The 16272-nt window shown below is 59.7% G+C and overlaps 1 protein-coding gene across 1 annotated transcript in view; it reads left to right on the top strand.

Moving 5' to 3' along the window:
- Wdr90 (WD repeat domain 90) overlaps positions 1 to 16272 on the top strand; it is a 21274-nt gene that overhangs the window by 4104 nt on the left and 898 nt on the right. The window contains exons 2-41 of the mRNA XM_013011290.1: positions 257 to 439; positions 530 to 706; positions 812 to 920; positions 1122 to 1292; positions 1583 to 1697; positions 1794 to 1858; positions 2218 to 2318; positions 2388 to 2606; positions 3078 to 3146; positions 3877 to 3987; positions 4064 to 4209; positions 4330 to 4387; positions 5711 to 5829; positions 5921 to 6082; positions 6169 to 6299; positions 6367 to 6483; positions 6830 to 7065; positions 7255 to 7394; positions 7546 to 7676; positions 8058 to 8188; positions 8464 to 8625; positions 8775 to 8903; positions 9176 to 9291; positions 9367 to 9407; positions 9598 to 9735; positions 9941 to 10123; positions 10349 to 10446; positions 10853 to 10955; positions 11088 to 11209; positions 11311 to 11470; positions 11555 to 11742; positions 11854 to 12022; positions 12110 to 12221; positions 12478 to 12649; positions 14284 to 14406; positions 14571 to 14745; positions 14855 to 14985; positions 15073 to 15216; positions 15286 to 15405; positions 15488 to 15572. Of these exons, the coding sequence (XP_012866744.1) occupies positions 257 to 439; positions 530 to 706; positions 812 to 920; positions 1122 to 1292; positions 1583 to 1697; positions 1794 to 1858; positions 2218 to 2318; positions 2388 to 2606; positions 3078 to 3146; positions 3877 to 3987; positions 4064 to 4209; positions 4330 to 4387; positions 5711 to 5829; positions 5921 to 6082; positions 6169 to 6299; positions 6367 to 6483; positions 6830 to 7065; positions 7255 to 7394; positions 7546 to 7676; positions 8058 to 8188; positions 8464 to 8625; positions 8775 to 8903; positions 9176 to 9291; positions 9367 to 9407; positions 9598 to 9735; positions 9941 to 10123; positions 10349 to 10446; positions 10853 to 10955; positions 11088 to 11209; positions 11311 to 11470; positions 11555 to 11742; positions 11854 to 12022; positions 12110 to 12221; positions 12478 to 12649; positions 14284 to 14406; positions 14571 to 14745; positions 14855 to 14985; positions 15073 to 15216; positions 15286 to 15405; positions 15488 to 15572 (5362 nt within the window). The remainder of the gene's footprint in view (positions 1 to 256; positions 440 to 529; positions 707 to 811; positions 921 to 1121; positions 1293 to 1582; positions 1698 to 1793; positions 1859 to 2217; positions 2319 to 2387; positions 2607 to 3077; positions 3147 to 3876; positions 3988 to 4063; positions 4210 to 4329; positions 4388 to 5710; positions 5830 to 5920; positions 6083 to 6168; positions 6300 to 6366; positions 6484 to 6829; positions 7066 to 7254; positions 7395 to 7545; positions 7677 to 8057; positions 8189 to 8463; positions 8626 to 8774; positions 8904 to 9175; positions 9292 to 9366; positions 9408 to 9597; positions 9736 to 9940; positions 10124 to 10348; positions 10447 to 10852; positions 10956 to 11087; positions 11210 to 11310; positions 11471 to 11554; positions 11743 to 11853; positions 12023 to 12109; positions 12222 to 12477; positions 12650 to 14283; positions 14407 to 14570; positions 14746 to 14854; positions 14986 to 15072; positions 15217 to 15285; positions 15406 to 15487; positions 15573 to 16272) is intronic.

The following is a 16272-nucleotide window of genomic DNA, read 5'->3' as shown; positions in this document are numbered from 1 at the left end:
TGAGGTGAGGTGAGGTGCTGAGGTGAGGTGCTGAGGTGAGGTGAGGTGAGGTGCTGAGGTGAGGTGAGGTTAGGTGAGGTGAGGTGAGGTGAGGTGCTGAGGTGAGGTGAGGTGAGTTGCTGAGGTGAGGTGAGGTGAGGAGGTGAGGTACTGTTGTGGGGTGCTGTTGTGAGGCCCCCCTGAGGGGGTCTCCGCAGCCCGGTGCCACTGAGGTGGGGTGCTTAGGCTCCCCTGGGGTGCGGTCCCCTCTGTCCAGCCTGCAGCCCACTTTCTGTGTCTCCTACGGGACCCCTGGGTCTCTGGGGCCAGGCCCAGGGCTCAGCCTCCACGCCTCCCTCCCTTGGCAGCATGGCAGCACCCATTCCTCAATGTCTTCAGACACTTCCGGGTGGATGAGTGGAAGCGGTCCAGCAAGGAAGGCGATGTGGCGGTGGTGACGGTACTGGCCGGTTTTTCCTTCTTCCACCGCCCCATCAGTGCTTGGGAGCCTTAGCTCTGCGTGGTGGCTTGAACTCTTCTCTTTCCCCAGGATAAAGTCTTGAAGAGCACTGTGTACCGCATCCGGGGCTCCGTCTCCGCCAGCAATTACATCCAGCTCCCCAGAACCAGTTCACAGTCCCTGGGGCTGACGGGGCGGTACCTCTATGTGCTCTTCAGGCCCCTGCCCACTAAGCACTTCGTGATCCACCTGGACGTGTCCACTGAGGTGCAGATTCCCATGTGCTGAGTTCACAGTTCACCCCTTTTACTGGTGCACTAGCGCTTTCAGTTCACTGCTGCCCCCTCCTAACTGCCTCTCTCTGCCACACAGGACGGCCAGGTCATCCGTGTGTCTTTCTCTAACCTCTTTAAAGAGTTTAAGTCCTCTGCCACATGGCTTCAGTTCCCCTTCGTTTTCCAGGCCAGGACATCTGATAGAGGTGATGTGTGGGGTGGGATGGGTTCTGTTCTGTTCTGTTCTATGAGGGGTAGCCTGATGCCTAGAGCCAGGTGGTACAGGCCCCGTTTGGCTGAAAGCTCAGGCTGTGTGGCCTGAAAGACAGCTGGGAGAGTCACAGGCGCACAGACGTGGAAGTAGTCTGCCAAGTGTGGGTGCTGACCCTGGGGTACCTGTCACACAGACAGGGCAGGCATCGCCCCTCCTGCTGCCCGCTGGACTTGCCTGCAGCTTGACCTCCGGGACATCCTACTCGTCTATCTGAGCCGGCGCTATGGCCACCTCAAGGGTATCAGGCTGTGTGCCAGCCTGCTAGTCAGGAATCTCTACACTAGTGATCTGTGCTTCGACCCTGGTGAGGCCATGCCACATGCCTTAGTCTGCGTGTCTGCTTCCTCCCTGTGTGTGTAGATCCTCTAACACCGTAGGTTCATGCCTGTGTCTCATGCTATCTTTGACACTAAACACTTGGTGCAGCTGAAAGCCAGAGCTCCTCAGCTCTGGAGGCAGCACAGGGTAGGGCGGGGAAGCTGGGCTGGTGAGCTGGCAACACACTGGTGGGTGTCTGGTATTGTGTCTCACCTGGTGCTGGGAGAGGAGGCTAGTCAGACTTTCCTAGACTTGGAGTAACCCTGATTGTCTTAGCTATCCCCATCACTGAGGCCCGGCGGGCAAAGCTTCCCGTGACTCCTGTGCCTCGTGAAATGGCCTTCCCGGTGCCCAAGGGAGAGAGCTGGTATGACCACTATGTCCACATCCGGTGAGCAGCTCTGCCCCTGCTGAGATGCTGGGCATCAGGAGGGCAGATGGCCTCCTGGTCCCCAGTGCTGACTATCTCTGTTTACCACCCACTGAGGTTTCCGAGTGACAGTCTGAACACTTCTGGAAAGGTTCAGAAGACCAGTCCCCCTCCTGAGACAGGTGAGCCACTAGGAAATCCACGGGACATATACAACCTGGTAAGTGTGTGGAAGCTTTAAAGGGGACCTAGTATGTGCTGACAGCAGCTGACGAGCATGTGCCCAGAGCAGCCCGTGGACCGGCACAGGGCCTAGGGCTAGCTGGCAGGCCGTCTGAGTTCCCGGGACTGCTGTGGAGATTTGTGTGAAGGCACTGCAGGGTCCAAGGTTTTTCTAACTGGAAGAGTAGGTGCCCAGGAAGAGTGTCCAGCTGCTGCGGAGTGGACGCCTTGGGAACCACCTGCTCCTCCCGTCCTGCTGGTCCACTCACCAGGCGTCCTCCTGTTCAGCTCAGTTACTGGGCTCTGTGTTCCGTTGCAGTTCTCCTGGGATCTGCATCTCAGCTTCTTTATCCAGAGGCCTTCAGCAAACTCAGGCAGGATAGCATGTCACCTGTGGCCCAGACATGCAGCTCCACAGCTGTGAGTGTCCCTGGGGAGGGCTGGGGAATAGTAGTTCTAGGGTGCTGATAGTCACTTGTTCCCTCACAGCCCTGCCAGCCCCTCTCTGTACCCAGGCTCCTCCCAGAGGTCAGCATGTCCAACAAGCATTTGGAGGAGTCCAGCGTAGGTGACCTATGTACGCATGGCCGAGACCCTTCAACCTGGGTGCAGGCTACTGATGTGCACACAGTGGTCTGTGGTGCCCATGTGCTTGCCCACAAGTCAGCTGGGGTGCCTGTGGCTCTTCACAATGCTGGCTCTTATAAGGTGAGTTCTTGCCCCAGAGTAGGTAGGTGGCTGCAGTGTGTGTGTGTGTGTGTGTGTGCGCGCGTGTGTGTGTGTGTGCGCGCGCACGCGCGCGTGTGCGTGTGTGTGGGTGTGGGTGTGGGTGTGATGGGTTAAGGGCTGTCCTATCAAGGCTGCAGTCAAGGGTGTTGAGATGAGACTCTAGTAACCTAATCATCCCTTTTTGTGTAGCTTTGAGCAAGAATCCCTCTTTTTTGGTGGTTCCCGGGATTGAAACTCGGGACTTTGTTGTCATCATCATTTGTGCCATTTGTCCCCAGCCCACCCTCCCTTTTTCTTTCTTCACATGCTGGGCATGGAGCCCTGGGCCTCTAGCATGCTAGGTAACACTGGACCATTGAACCACATCCCCAGTCTCAAGTGACTTTTCCTTGCAGATCCAGCCTGAGGGTGGCAGTTCCAGAGGTCTTACTGTGTGTTTTCCTGTTTCAGCACTTCCTCCCGGACCCAATTCTGAGGCTCAAGGGGGTCATTGGTTTCGGTGGCCACAGCACCAAATGGGTGAGGGTCCTGAAGCTGTTGCCAGGTTGCCTCACGGAGTGTGGTGAATGCTTGTGGGAACAGAGATGCCCAGCCCATTACTCCCCTCCCTACTGCAGACTGTCCTCTGGCCCCCATCCTGCCCCCTCCAGACTCTTGTCCTGTCCTCAGGTGTTCCATCCTGCCCGCATTTGTTCACTCAGGTCTCAGCACACTGGTTTCCAACTGTTGGTGCTTCCGCTCACCTGGCAAAGCCTCATAGGCAGTGCTGGGTTCAAGTGCTTGCAAAGGCACAGTCCTCTGGCTGGTATCACTGTGCCCCTGGGGTCGGGGTGGGGGTCTTTTGTGACCCAGACAAACCCTGTGGAATGTATTGTGGTATTTCAGTTGGGCCTTGCAGAGAAGCGCCCCAATTAGAGAGGAATGGCATTTCTCTCCTGCTCAAGTGCCCTGGGCACTTGACAGGCCTTTCTGGTGCAGGATGAGTCTTTAGGGGTTTGCATAGACCCCTTGGGTTTTGGTGCACAGATCCCCGAGTTCCTTGCATTGGAATCAAGGCCTGGAGGATGTGCATGTATCTTAGTTATTCATTCTGCACATGCATCCCATCTACTCATGCTTATGACATGGGGAGCATGTCTCAGTGTCCTGTCTTTGGTGGCCAAGTGTGCACCAGGACACCCCTGCTAATCTCTAGGCATCTAAGATAGGCCTGGGGTACTGCTGACTCGACCCCTGACCCTCATGCTAGGCCCTGTGGACCAAGGATGGAGCAGCTGTTGTTTACCCTTGCCATGCAGTCATTGTTGTCCTGAGGGTAGACACTGGGGAGCAGCGCTTCTTTCTTGGCCACACAGACAAGGTGGGTGCTGCCCAGGCCTGGTGAGGAGGGGTGTGCACCTGGAGCTGTGAGCCCACATCATATTGTGCCTCCCCAGGTCTCTGCCCTGGCACTAGACAGGAGTAACTCACTGCTGGCGTCAGCACAGGCCCAGCCCCCCAGCATGGTGCGGCTCTGGGACTTCCAGACAGGGGGGTGCCTCTCCCTATTCCGGAGCCCAATGCATACTGTCTGTTCTCTAAGGTGGGTGCAGGCCTCCACTCAGAGGATAGGTGCAGGGGGCCCAGTGCATACGCTCTGTTCTGTCGGGTGGGGGCAGGCCTCCACTCAGGGCACTGCTGACTTCCTCTTCCATATCCACAGCTTCTCTGGCAGTGGGACTCTTCTCTGCGGTGTGGGCAAGGATCGCCACGGGAGGACGGTAATGACCCTGCCCTGGATCAGTGGTAGAGCAGCTGCATGGCAGCTTACTGCCTGTTTCTTAAGCATTTGTTTTCATTTACTAAAGTAACGTGTTTTTTATGTTATTAAAAAACACACACACAAGCCGGGAGCTGGTGGCTCACGCCTGTAATCCTAGCTACTCAGGAGGCTGAGATCTGAGGATCGCGGGCAGGAAAGACCGTGAGACTCCTATCTCCAATAAACCACCAGAAAACCGGAAGTGGCACTGTAGCTCAAGTGGTAGAATGCTCGCCTTGAGCTGAAGAGCTGAGGGACAGCGCCCAGGCCCAGAGTTCAAGCCACACGACCAACAAAAAAAAAAAACCACACACACACACACACACAGGGGCTGGGAAGATGGCTCAGTGGTAGAGCGCTTGCCTTGTATGCATGAGGCCCTGGGTTCGATACCCCAGCACCACATAAGCAAAAAGGAAAAAAAAGCCGGAAGTGGCTCAAGTGGTAGAGCGCTAGCCTTGAGCTGAAGAGCTGAGGGACAGCGCCCAGGCCCAGAGTTCAAGCCCCATGACCAAAAAAAAAAAAAAAATCTGAAGCCAGGCTTCGCAATGTGTGCAGTAGTGGTAGCACTTAGAAGGCTGTGGCAGTAGGGTTTCTTGAGTCAAGGAATTTAAGTCCAGCCTGGGCTGCATAGCCATTATCTCCCACCAAAAGCAAAAGGCCAATTTAGGAAATGATACCTCCTTCCTCCTTCCTAAAGCGTCCAGAAATGTATTCCTCAGTTTTGTGCCCTGAGAATACTTGCACCTACCTATAGGAAGATCCCTAGGTTATCTCGAATTCTACGCTTTGGTTCCTGTCTTCTGGATAATGGATATTCTTTTAGGTCAGTATTTAGATGACTGGCTTGCCCTCCTTGGTCCTGTCTTAGCTGTAAGACATGTCACACAGCACCTCTGAAGCCAGCCTACAGTGACTAGTGTTTCACTGCAAGGTGCCTCGGGCTTTTTCTTTTTTCAGTTGTGGGTCTAGGGCTTGAATTCAGGGTCTGGATGCTGTCCCTGAGCTCTTTTGCTCAAGGCTAGTACTCTACCACTCGAACCACCACTCTACTTGCAGCTTTTTGTTGGTAATTGGAAATAGGGTCTTATGGAATTTTCTGTCCCGGCCAGCTTTGTAGCTAAGATTACAGGCATGAGCCACTGACACCTGGCTAGAGGCTGATTTCTGTCTCAGGGACAAGCTGCTCTCTGGTGGGGCTCAGCTTGGCCTAACCAGTGAGGCAGGGTTGCGCAGGGGTTTGTTGGGCGGGTGTCTAGAGTTGAATGTGGGCTTGTTGCAGATGGTGGTGGTTTGGAGTACGGACCAAGTAGATGCTGGTGGTGAAGTGGGTGTGGTCGCCAAGGTGCACACTGACTTTGACATTCAGACCTTCCAGGTCGCCTATTTTGATGAAACCAGGTGATGTGGCTCCTGAGGGTCCTGGGGCAGGGACCGCATCTGGGGCGCTCTGCTCCCGAGCAGCACTCCCTACCGGATGCTTCCTCTGCAGGATGGCGTCCTGTGGGCAAGGCAGTGTGCGGCTCTGGCGGCTGCGTGGACGGACCCTGCGCTCCTGCCCCGTGGACCTGGGGGAACACTGTGTGCTGGAGCTCACGGACCTCGCCTTTGCACAGAACCCGGAGAGCTGCCAGGTGCCCTCCTCTCGCACACTGTGAGGCCCTGCCTTAGCCCCTCCCCACCACCCAGCCCACTCAGCACCTTTGGGATCCTGCCTCACCTGTCACCTCTTTGGTACAGTTATGTATGCAGCCGTAGTGGTCACATCCTGGAGATTGACCACCAGCGCATGGCTGTGCGGTGCACCCGCCGCCTGCTGCCTTCACGGACTGCTGGTAGCCCCCTTCCCCAGAAGCAGACCCTCGTCTTGGGTAAGTGGGCCTCTGCACCCTGGGGGAGGCAGCTTCACCCTGAGGCTCTGACCTCTGGGTTCCCCAGGCTCCGGCATTGCCATCAGCAGCCTCAGTGTCTCCTCGACTGCATGTGCTGTGGGTTCTGAGGATGGCTACCTGCGAATCTGGCCCCTGGACTTCTCCTCAGTGCTCTTGGAGGCAGGTGAGGCTTTGGGTGTCCAATCCAACTAGGAGAGCTGGCTCTTCACAGGTCCTCTGCCTCTGGTTTTGGCAGTGCTGTCCCTGGGCTCAATGGGAGTCGTGGAGCCAAGGAGTGTGTCTTAAACTGGGGAATCTACCGATACTAGGACTTTGTGTAGAATGGCCTCACAGAAGGGCATTGGGGTGGTGGGTAGAGGGGAAGGTCTCTGCAGCCTGGCCCAGGACGTGATGGTTCTGAAGAAGCTGCCTCCTCCAGCCAGTCTCAATCCGGGGACTTGGCACCATGGAAAAGGGTCTCTGTGTCTCAGGACGCCAGTGTCTGGCGTTGCTGACTGCCTTTCCCACAGAGCACGATGGCCCCGTCAGCACTGTCTGTGTGAGCCCTGGCGGCCTGCGTGTGCTCTCCACCACCTCTTCGGGCCACCTGGGCTTCCTCGACATCCCATCCCGGGAGTACACGGTGCTAGCACGCTCCCACATGGCCTCGGTACTGGCCTTCTCCATGGAGCGGAGCCGGAGACAGCTGGCCACTGTGTCCCTAGACCACACTGTTCGCATCTGGGACCTGGCCACCCTTCGGCAGGTGAGGTGTGGAAGAGGGCCTGCGGAGCAGACAGGACAGGGTACCCCAAAAGGTTGGAGGGCAGGAGAGCTGCAGGGCCTTCGTCTTTGCATCACGTGCCTAGAACCTTGTGTTGAGGCCACCTAGAATACGCTTGTTCCTTGGGCTCTGGTGGCCCTGTGCGTCCTTCATCCTGGCCCTCCTCCTCAGCTTTATGACTTCACATCGTCTGAGGAGGCCCCGTGTGCTGTCGCCTTCCATCCTACCTGGTCTACCTTCTTCTGTGGCTTCAGTAGTGGGGCTGTGCGCTCTTTCAGCCTGGAGAATGCTGGGGTTCTGGTGGAACACACGTGAGTGCCCAGCCGACTACGAGCCTGGTGGGGGGCCTGGCCACGTGGGAGTCCGCAGTGGAGGCTGGGGTGGTCTGTGGGACCCACCGGTATGGGCATGGCCATCTCAGAGGACAGCACCGCCCAGTGGGTGTCCTTCCGTGTGGTGCAGGCGTCACCGAGGGGCCATCACCAGCCTGATCGTCACCCCCGACGGCAGCTTCCTGTTCAGCTCTTGTTCCCGGGGCTCCCTGGTCCAGTACGACTGTGCTGTCCCCCAGTGCCGCGTCCTCCGCGTAGCAGGTCAGGCCTTCTCAAGTCCCTTAGGCCAGTCACAGTGCTGGGGAGGCCCATGCCACCACGTGTCTGCCTCCCACCCAGGGTGGGTTTGGTTTGAGAGTTCAGCCCCACAAAGCCAAAAGCCAGCAAGGGGCTGTGCTTGCCCTGCTCTGCCCTGCCCTGCCCTGCTGCCCTGGGAGAACGTGGGTAGCCTGGACAAAGGTCAGAGCCAGCTAGAAGGCATCTGCTGCCCGCTGTGCCTCTGTAACTCAGCATTGCTCAGCACTGGCCCTCAATAACCTCCCACTCTTCTGCTCTCGTGCTGTGACAGCTGTGGAGTGAGCGTGTTTCCTGAAGGTGGTGCCACTTCCCACCTGCTGACCTACCTGCCCTCTACTCTCACAGCCAACGTCGTATGTCAGGATGCCCGCCCGAACCCCAACACTTTGGCTGTCAGTGGGGACAGCCGCCTGCTGGCCTTCGTGGGCCCCTCCAAGGGCATGGTGACAGTCATGGAGTCAGCCTCTCTGGGTGAGGTAACTATGGGGTCTTGTGGGTCAGGGGCTGCCCCTGGCTGGTGAAGAGCAGGAGGCGTCTCAGGGTGAGGGAGAGGCCCTACAGTCAGGGGCAGGCCCTACGTCCTGTGACCTCCTCATGGATGCAGTGAATTCAGTGTCTCAACCCCCTTAGGCCTCTCCCGCCCTGTGGGAAAGGTAGGCCCAGGTGGGACCCTGGGCCTTCACCCTTCCCTGGCTCTGGGTGGTGCCTGTTTGATCAGGAGTTGGAGGCTAGTGGCCCCTTGTATCCTCAGCTGTTGCGGGTTGATATCAGCACACTGGACCTCACTGGCAGCCACCTGGGCTCGGCTGTAGCCATCTGCTTTGACCCTGCAGCCCCAGATCACTTACTGCTGTCCACGTCATCCAATAAAATTGTGGTGCTGGACACAACATCAGGACGCACTGTCCGGGAGGTGAGCCCTGGCACCGCAGCCACCCAGCTTTCCCGTCCTTGGTCCCGTCAGTCCTTCCAGTCAGGCAGGGATTGTAGCCACAGTCTGAGGGGTGGAGGTTCCCAGGGTGCCAAGTGGAGGCACTCCCAGGAATGCTCTGTCTGTTACAGTTGTCCAGTGTCCGCCCCATGGCCTGCTCCTCCCTGGCTCTCAGTGAGGGTACTCGCTTCCTGCTGGCAGCCACTGGCCGAGCTATCAGCGTGCAGGGTTACTGGACACCCACTGACCCTGGGCACCAGGTATGTACTCAGCATCCACAGACACAGAAGGTGGAAGAAGAGCAGAACCGTTATTCTGGGGCAAGGAGGGAGGGGACCAGGGTACAGAGGGTGACATTTCTCCCTCCCCTCCCTCCACCCCCGGGCCTTGTCTGTCTGCTGAGGCCCAAAACCACACGGGTTTTGAGCCCCAACCTGTCAGGTGTGAAGCTCACCACCAGGCCTAGGTACTGAGAATACAGCGGCATTGCTGGCCATACACAGCCCCTTTGAGCAACACTCGCTGTCTCCAGGTGTACATTGGGCACTCAGAGCCGGTACAGGCTGTGGCTTTCACCCCTGACCAGCAACAGGTCCTCAGTGTGGGGGACGCCATCTTCCTCTGGGATGTCCTGGCTGCCCCTGAGAGGCAAGTGTCTATCCTTGACCGTGTTTACCTGGGCCTCCCTCTGGCCCCACCCCCAACACCTTGTTTCTTTGTCAGTGACAGAAGCAAGCCTAGGCCCTCCGCAGCTTGTGAGGCTGGTGAGTGGTCTGTGCCTGATGGCAGGGGTGTGCGTGGGGGCTGACAGGTGTTGGAGGTGATGCTGGGTGGTCCTGCACTGGGCAGTGTGGTGCGTCTACCGTGGCCTGTGTGTCCACCACCACAGCTGCCGCCCTCAACAGACTCTGCCACTCCCAGCACTGAGCACTGTGTGGCTCCTTCCATCCCCAGGCCTGAGCGTGGGCCATCTGGAGGACACAGTGGCCAGTGGGCTTCCCCGGCAGCAGGTGCCTGTGCCATCTCAGATATCTCCACCTCCTCTGGACATCGGAGCCAGGCCCCGTAAGGACAGTGCTGGTGAGGGGTCCAGTGAGTGTGGGTGGTTCCACGTGCCCCTGTGTGCTGACTCTGGGGCACCAGGGATGTAGGTGTGTGCTATCAGGGGCCTCCACAGATGGCGGGGAGACCCCAGGAGGCCCAGGAAGAGGAGGGCAGAGTGGTTACTGGGAATGGAGAAGCTGGCAGCAGGATGAGCAGGCAGCACGGTTCCTCTCCCTTTTCTCTCTGCTTCTAGGTACTTTCACTTCTGACGAGAAAGGACGCTGTGGGGAGAGCCATGGCCCCAAGGGGTTTGCCCAGGCTCCACGCCCTGCTGTGCTTGTTAAGAGGGAGCTTGGAGGCGCTGGAGATGGGGCCCTGGGGGCTGCCTGGGGCTCAAGGGGACCCCCTGTGTCTCCCCATCACCACGGCCAGCCTAGTAAGCAGGTGGACGTGGGTAGGGGCCTGGGTGGGGGTGTCTTAGGGTTTAAGGTGGCCTAGGGGTGTCCCCAGCTATTCCCGCCCCTCAGGGTGCTCATCCTTAGAAGATTAGATGGGGCCACAGATTCCTGTGGCAAGGAGGCTGTAACGCTATGTGTGAGGTGAGGGGGTCTCTGAAGGACTGTGGGTAGTTTAATGTCCTGTGGCCTTTCCTTCCCTTCAGGTGCCCAGAACCTCAGAAAAGGAAGGGCTTGGCCCACCGTCCGCCCGGATTCCTACAAGCATTTCACAGCTCGCTACAAGACCTCTCTGCCCTCCAAGGTTGGCAGCACCCCGGCTCTGCAGGGTGGAGTGGTCTCTGAGGATTTCTCCCCTGTGAACATGGGGTTCCAGGCACTCCTCAGGCACTTTCTGGAGGAGTTACCTTTCCCCCATCCTTCCCCACACTGCCCATCCTGCTGCACAGACTGGGCCTGTGGTGTCCCAGTCACCTCCCCCAGCCGCTGTCCTCCTCGTCCTTCTCACCTCCCCCAGCCGCTGCCTCCCTTGGGCCTTCCCATCCTCTAGGTGCAGCAAGCACCTGTGGCTGCCACACTTGCCACCCGCCTGTCTGCATCCCAACACCTGGTCTGGCCAGCCTGTGTGTGCCCCAGAGCAGGTCTTGTGTGGCTTTGGGGGCTCAGGCTGCTGTGCCTGGCACCAGTGTCCTGGATTTGTTTCTTTGTAGAATGTCTTCTTCCCTCCCACTGGTGGTGAGCAGCTGCACCTGAAGGCTGTTGTGGGTTACAATGGGAATGGGCGGGCCAACATGGTCTGGAGACCAGACACGGGTAAGTCCGGCTGGCCCAGCCGGGAAACCCACTGTCATCTGGGGGCTTCAGGGGTTGGTTACGTCCATACCTGTCATACCCACATTTCTACATGCCTGTGGGTGTTAGTAACAGGAACCTCTCTGTCCGCAGGCTTCTTTGCCTACACGTGTGGCTGCCTAGTGGTGGTGGAGGACCTGCACTCCGGTGCCCAGCAGCACTGGCTTGGCCACCCAGAGGAGATCTCCACGCTGGCTCTCAGTCACGGTGCCCAGGTGCCTGCCGTCCTTGCCCCTGTGCGCACTGAGGTTCACGGCCAGGGCAGACCCAGCCCAGTTGCCCTGTGCCTGCTAACTGCCTGCCCTCTTGCTGCCAGGCTCTGGCCTCTGCCTCCTGCGGTGGCAGTGGGGCATCCCGCTGCCAGATCCGCATCTGGGACATACCCAGGGGCCTTTGCCAGCGGTGCCTTTCTCACCACGACAGTGCTGTGCAGGCCCTGGCCTTCTCTCCTGATGACAAGCTCCTTGTGACACTAGGTAGGTGGGCAGAGGGGCAGGGCTTCCTGGGCACCTGGGATGGCTAGGCTGTCCCTGACATGTGTCCCTGACGTGTGTTCCCAGGGGATTACAGTGACCGGACCCTCACCCTGTGGAGCACAGACACCTATGAGCTGCTGTCATCCACCCGCCTCCCAGAGCCGGTGCACGACGTGGCCTTCAGCCCCTGGGACACTGGCGAGCTCACCTGTGTGGGTGCTGGTGCTGTCACCTGGCTCCTGCACCAGCATGGCACAGACAGCAGCCTCCAGGTGCCCGGCCGCTGGCTGAGGTGTTGCGGTTCATGGGCCACTTGAGCAGTTTAATCCAGCAGGGATTCTGGCGCACTTCTGACCCACGTGCTGTTCCTTCTGCCCTTCCAGGTGCACCGACATCCAGTTCCTGAGGAGCTGGGGGTGGCTGAGCTGACCTCGCTCTGCTATGGGGCTGCCCCGCTGCTCTACTGTGGCTCTTGCTCGGGCCAGGTCTGTGTCTGGGACACCAGCACTGGCCGCTGTTTCCTGGCTTGGGAGGCAGATGATGGCGAGATTGGTAGGTGTCTGACAGCTTGCACAGCCCTCGACAGTGCAGGGAGGGAGGGACATGGCTGGGCCTAGCAGCTGGTTTCTTGCCTCCTAGGAGTGCTGCTGTGCTCTGGGTCCAGGCTGGTCAGTGGCAGCAACACCAGACGGCTGCGTCTGTGGGCGGTGGGGGCCGTGCCCGGGCTGAGGCGCCAAGGCTCAGGCGCCAGGTGAGTCGCTGCTGGCCTCTGCCCTGTCCCTCCCCTCAGGTTTTAGCCACAGGGGGACTTGGTCTACAATGGGTTGCACGTGCCAGCAGTCCTCTGTTTCCTGAAGCAGAGTATAGGGAAAAGCTCAAAGCCCCCAGACTCCACAGGCTCTTGCTGACTCTGCCTAGGAAGATCCAACCAGGCCCAAGAGGTGCCTGTGGGTGACCCACCTGGCTCTTGGCTTTGCTTTGGGACAGCTGCCCCTTCTACCATGTAGGTCCAGCTCAGTGTTCATGGAGCGGGAGCTGACCCTGGACGGGGCTGTTGTGAGTGCGAGCTTCGACAGCAGCATGGACATTGGAGTGGCGGGCAGCACGGCTGGCACACTCTGGTACATCAGCTGGGCCGAGGGCACCAGCACGCGCCTCGTCAGCGGCCACAGGGGCAAGGTGAGGCCACGCAGCAGAGAAGACATCTCAGGGCTCCACCCTAGACGAGCCAGCAGCAAGGCCGTCGGGCACCCTCCCTGCTGTTGCAGGTAGCTGTTAGGAATCCCAAGGTGGGGCCTCTTGAGCTGCCACATCACAAGGTGACCAGGGAGTCTGCACAAGGCCCAAGCCTGATGAGCCCTGCTGGGCAACTTGCCAAAGACTCCAGTGTCCAACTCCGCCCCACGCCCCTGCTGGCTCTGCTGGCCCTGTCCCATGGGGTTGAGGCCTCGTGAGAAGCGAGGGGCCACATTCTGGCTGGGTTCTGCTCGGGTCTGGTCAGGTGCTTGTTGGTCCTCTTCGGGTGTTGACAGGTGTCTGTCAGGTCCTGTGGTCAGATAGGGTAGGCAGGTTCTGGTCAGGTGGGCTGAGTTCTGGTTAGGACTAGACCAGATTCTGGTTGGGCCTGATTGAGTCTAATCATGCTCTAGTCTGGGCTGGGTCAAGTCTGCTCAGATCTAGAAAGGTTGTGGTTGGCTCTGTTTGGATGTGTTTAGACCAGGTCAGGGCCAGTATGTTCTGTCACTCCAAGAACAGCAGGCTCACCCCCTCCTGCTGGGAAGAGTAGCAGGGGTTGCTGGTCTCTGGCCCCCACCAGCCTATCTCAGGAAGTGGGTTTCCTATGTAGGCTCCCACAGGCTTGAGGGAGGACCTGGCCTCATTCACTCCACCCCTAAGGTGCAGCCAGAACAGGCTAGAGCCACAGGCGGGTGCCACTTTTGCTTCCTTGGAACAGGTTCAGACTATTGAGCCGTTGTCCTTCACTCAGTGCCAGTGCACTTCCTCTGGGGGCCTTTCTTTGGTTTTGTTTTTATTACCTTTTTTTTTTTCTTTGTGGTGAGGGGGGAGGGGCAGTCCTGGGGCTTGAATTCAGGGCCTGGGCGCTGTCCCTGAACTGCTTTTGCTCAAGGCTAATGCTCTACCACTTGAGCCACAGCGCCACTTCCAGCTTTTTCTGTGTATGTGGTGCTGAGGAATCAAACCCGGGGTTCATGCATGCTAGGCAAGCACTCAGCCACTGACCACCTTCCCAGCCCCAGTTTTATAAGTACAATATATATTTCTTACTTAGTTTCTTTGGTACTGGACTTGAACTCAGGACCTTGTGCTTGTTAGGCTGGCACTTTACCACTTGAGCCACACCTCCAGCCCAGCAAAAAGCAAGGCTTTTTGAGAACAGACTCTTAGGAACACTACTGGGTCTCTTTGTATCACAACATCTCATCTGCAGCTACCACTTAAAAAAAAAATTGGGGGGCTGGGAAGGTGGCTCAGTGGTAGGGCACTTGCCTGGCATGCCTGAGGCCCTGGGTTCAATTCCTCAGCACCACATAAGCAAAAAAAGCCAGAAGTGATGCTGTGGCTCATGTGGTAGAGCGAGAGCCTTGAGCTGTAGAGCTGAGGGACAGCGTCTAGGCCCAGAGTTCAGGCTCCACGACTGACAAAAGCAAAAAACAAAGTGTTTGTCCTCCACGCGGAGGTAGCCTGGTCAGGAGGGCTTAGGCAGAGGAGGTACTCCTGCACGGTAGCCTGCTGTGGAGGCTGGGGTCGGGAAGGCCCGGTCGGGCGGCCCTCAGCTCAGACGGGCCCCGCAGGTGAATGAGGTGGCCTTCAGCCCCAGTGAGTCCCACTGTGCCACCTGTGGTGAGGACGGAAGTGTCCGGGTGTGGTCCTTGGCCAGCATGGAGCTGGTGATCCAGTTCCAGGTGCTGAATCAGGTATGTGATGGGTGCTGGGGGAGCTGGGGGGCTTGCTTGGGACCAGCACGCCCCTGAGCAGCGTTCCCAGCTTCCTGAGGCGCTGGCCTGGTCCTTGAGACTGGTGCTCCTGTCTCCACCCTGCACCCCTGGGGCATGCTGGTGTTCCCTCCCCTGGGCTGCAGAGCTGCCTCTGCCTTGCGTGGAGCCCCCCATCCTGCAGACGCCCAGAGCAGCAGAAGGTGGTGGCCGGCTACAGTGATGGCACGCTGCGTGTCTTCAGCATCCCCCAGACCGCCATGGAACTCAAGATGCACCCTCACCGGGCTGCCATGACTGCCGTTGCTTTCTCCGCTGATGGTGAGGAGCCGGTGGAGCTGGGTGGCCGGCTGGGGCCCCTCCAGCCCACACCACACTCCTAGGCCGGGCGCTGGCTCACAGGACACGGCTGTGGTTCTCCTTGGCGCAGGTCAGACTGTCCTCTCTGGAGACAAGGATGGCCTTGTGGTTGTGAGTCGCCCCTGCACAGGGATGAGCTTGCGTGTGCTCAGTGACCACCAGGGCTCCCCAATCTCTACCATCCAGAGTACCAGTAAAGAGGTAAAAGCAGCCCCACCGGTACGTGCAGCCTGGGGAGACGGTAGGGCACGGGCAGCAGGCACCAATGACTAACCCTTACCTCCCCAGTATGGAGAGCTAGGGGTTGAGGGCACAGACCTGTGGCTGGCTGCCAGCGGGGACCAGCGGGTGAGCATCTGGGTTTCCGACTGGACCAGGGACCACTGTGAACTCCTGGACTGGTTGAGTTTTCCAGCTCCTGCCGCTTTGGAGGTAAGAAGTCGGGTGGACTGTGGGTGGGACGCGGGGTGGGCACCTGACTCAGCACACTGTACCCTGCAGGCCCCAGGCACCCCCCCACCCTCCCTTGCTGCCTTCTGCCCCTGGGACCGTGCCCTGCTGATCTGTGTGGGCCTTGGTGCCCACACAGAAGTACTCTTCTACAGCCTGCGCCAGAAACAGGTACGCGTGCCACCCACAGCTGAGCAGTGCTGGGCCGGGCCGGGTGGAGCCCCGGCCTCACGCCCGCTGCCCCTGCCCGTAGGTGGTGGTGAAGACGCCACTGCCCTCCTTCGCCATGTCCCTGAGCCTGTCCACAGGCACACGCCTGATGGCCGTCGGCTTCGCTGGTGAGTTCCGGTGACACAGACTTGGGCAGGGGCTCCTCCCCACGTCAGCCTGCTGTCCCGGGGGGGGGGGGGGGGGGACGGCCCCTCCCCACGTCAGCCTCCTCTCCGGCGGGGGGGTCGGGGTGGGCCGGCCCCCCCCCCCAGCCTGCTGTCCCGGGGGGGTCGGGGGTGGACAGCCCCCCCACGTCAGCCTGCTGTCCGGGGGGGGGGTCGGGGTGGACAGCCCCCCCCATGTCAGCCTGCTGTCCCGGGGGGGTCGGGGGTGGACAGCCCCCCCCCACGTCAGCCTGCTGTCCGGGGGGGGTCGGGGTGGACAGCCCGGGCCCCCCCACGTCAGCCTGCTGTCCGGGGGGGTCAGGGGTGGACAGCCCCCCCATGTCAGCCTGCTGTCCGGGGGGGGGGTCGGGGGTGGACAGCCCCCCCCACGTCAGCCTGCTGTCCGGGGGGGTCGGGGGTGGACAGCCCACCCCCCCACGTCAGCCTGCTGTCCGGGGGGGTCGGGGGTGGACAGCCCCCCCATGTCAGCCTGCTGTCCGGGGGGGGTCGGGGGTGGACAGCCCCCCCCCACGTCAGCCTGCTGTCCCGGGGGGGTCGGGGGTGGACAGCCCACCCCCCCCACGTCAGCCTGCTGTCCCGGGGGGGTCGGGGGTGGACGGCCCGGGCCCCCCCACGTCAGCCTGCTGTCCGGGGGGGTCGGGGG

This window comes from Dipodomys ordii, unplaced genomic scaffold, assembly GCF_000151885.1.
Source record: "Dipodomys ordii isolate 6190 unplaced genomic scaffold, Dord_2.0 Scaffold14, whole genome shotgun sequence".
Lineage (NCBI taxonomy): Eukaryota > Metazoa > Chordata > Mammalia > Rodentia > Heteromyidae > Dipodomys > Dipodomys ordii.
This window is presented reverse-complemented; position numbering and strand designations above follow the sequence as displayed.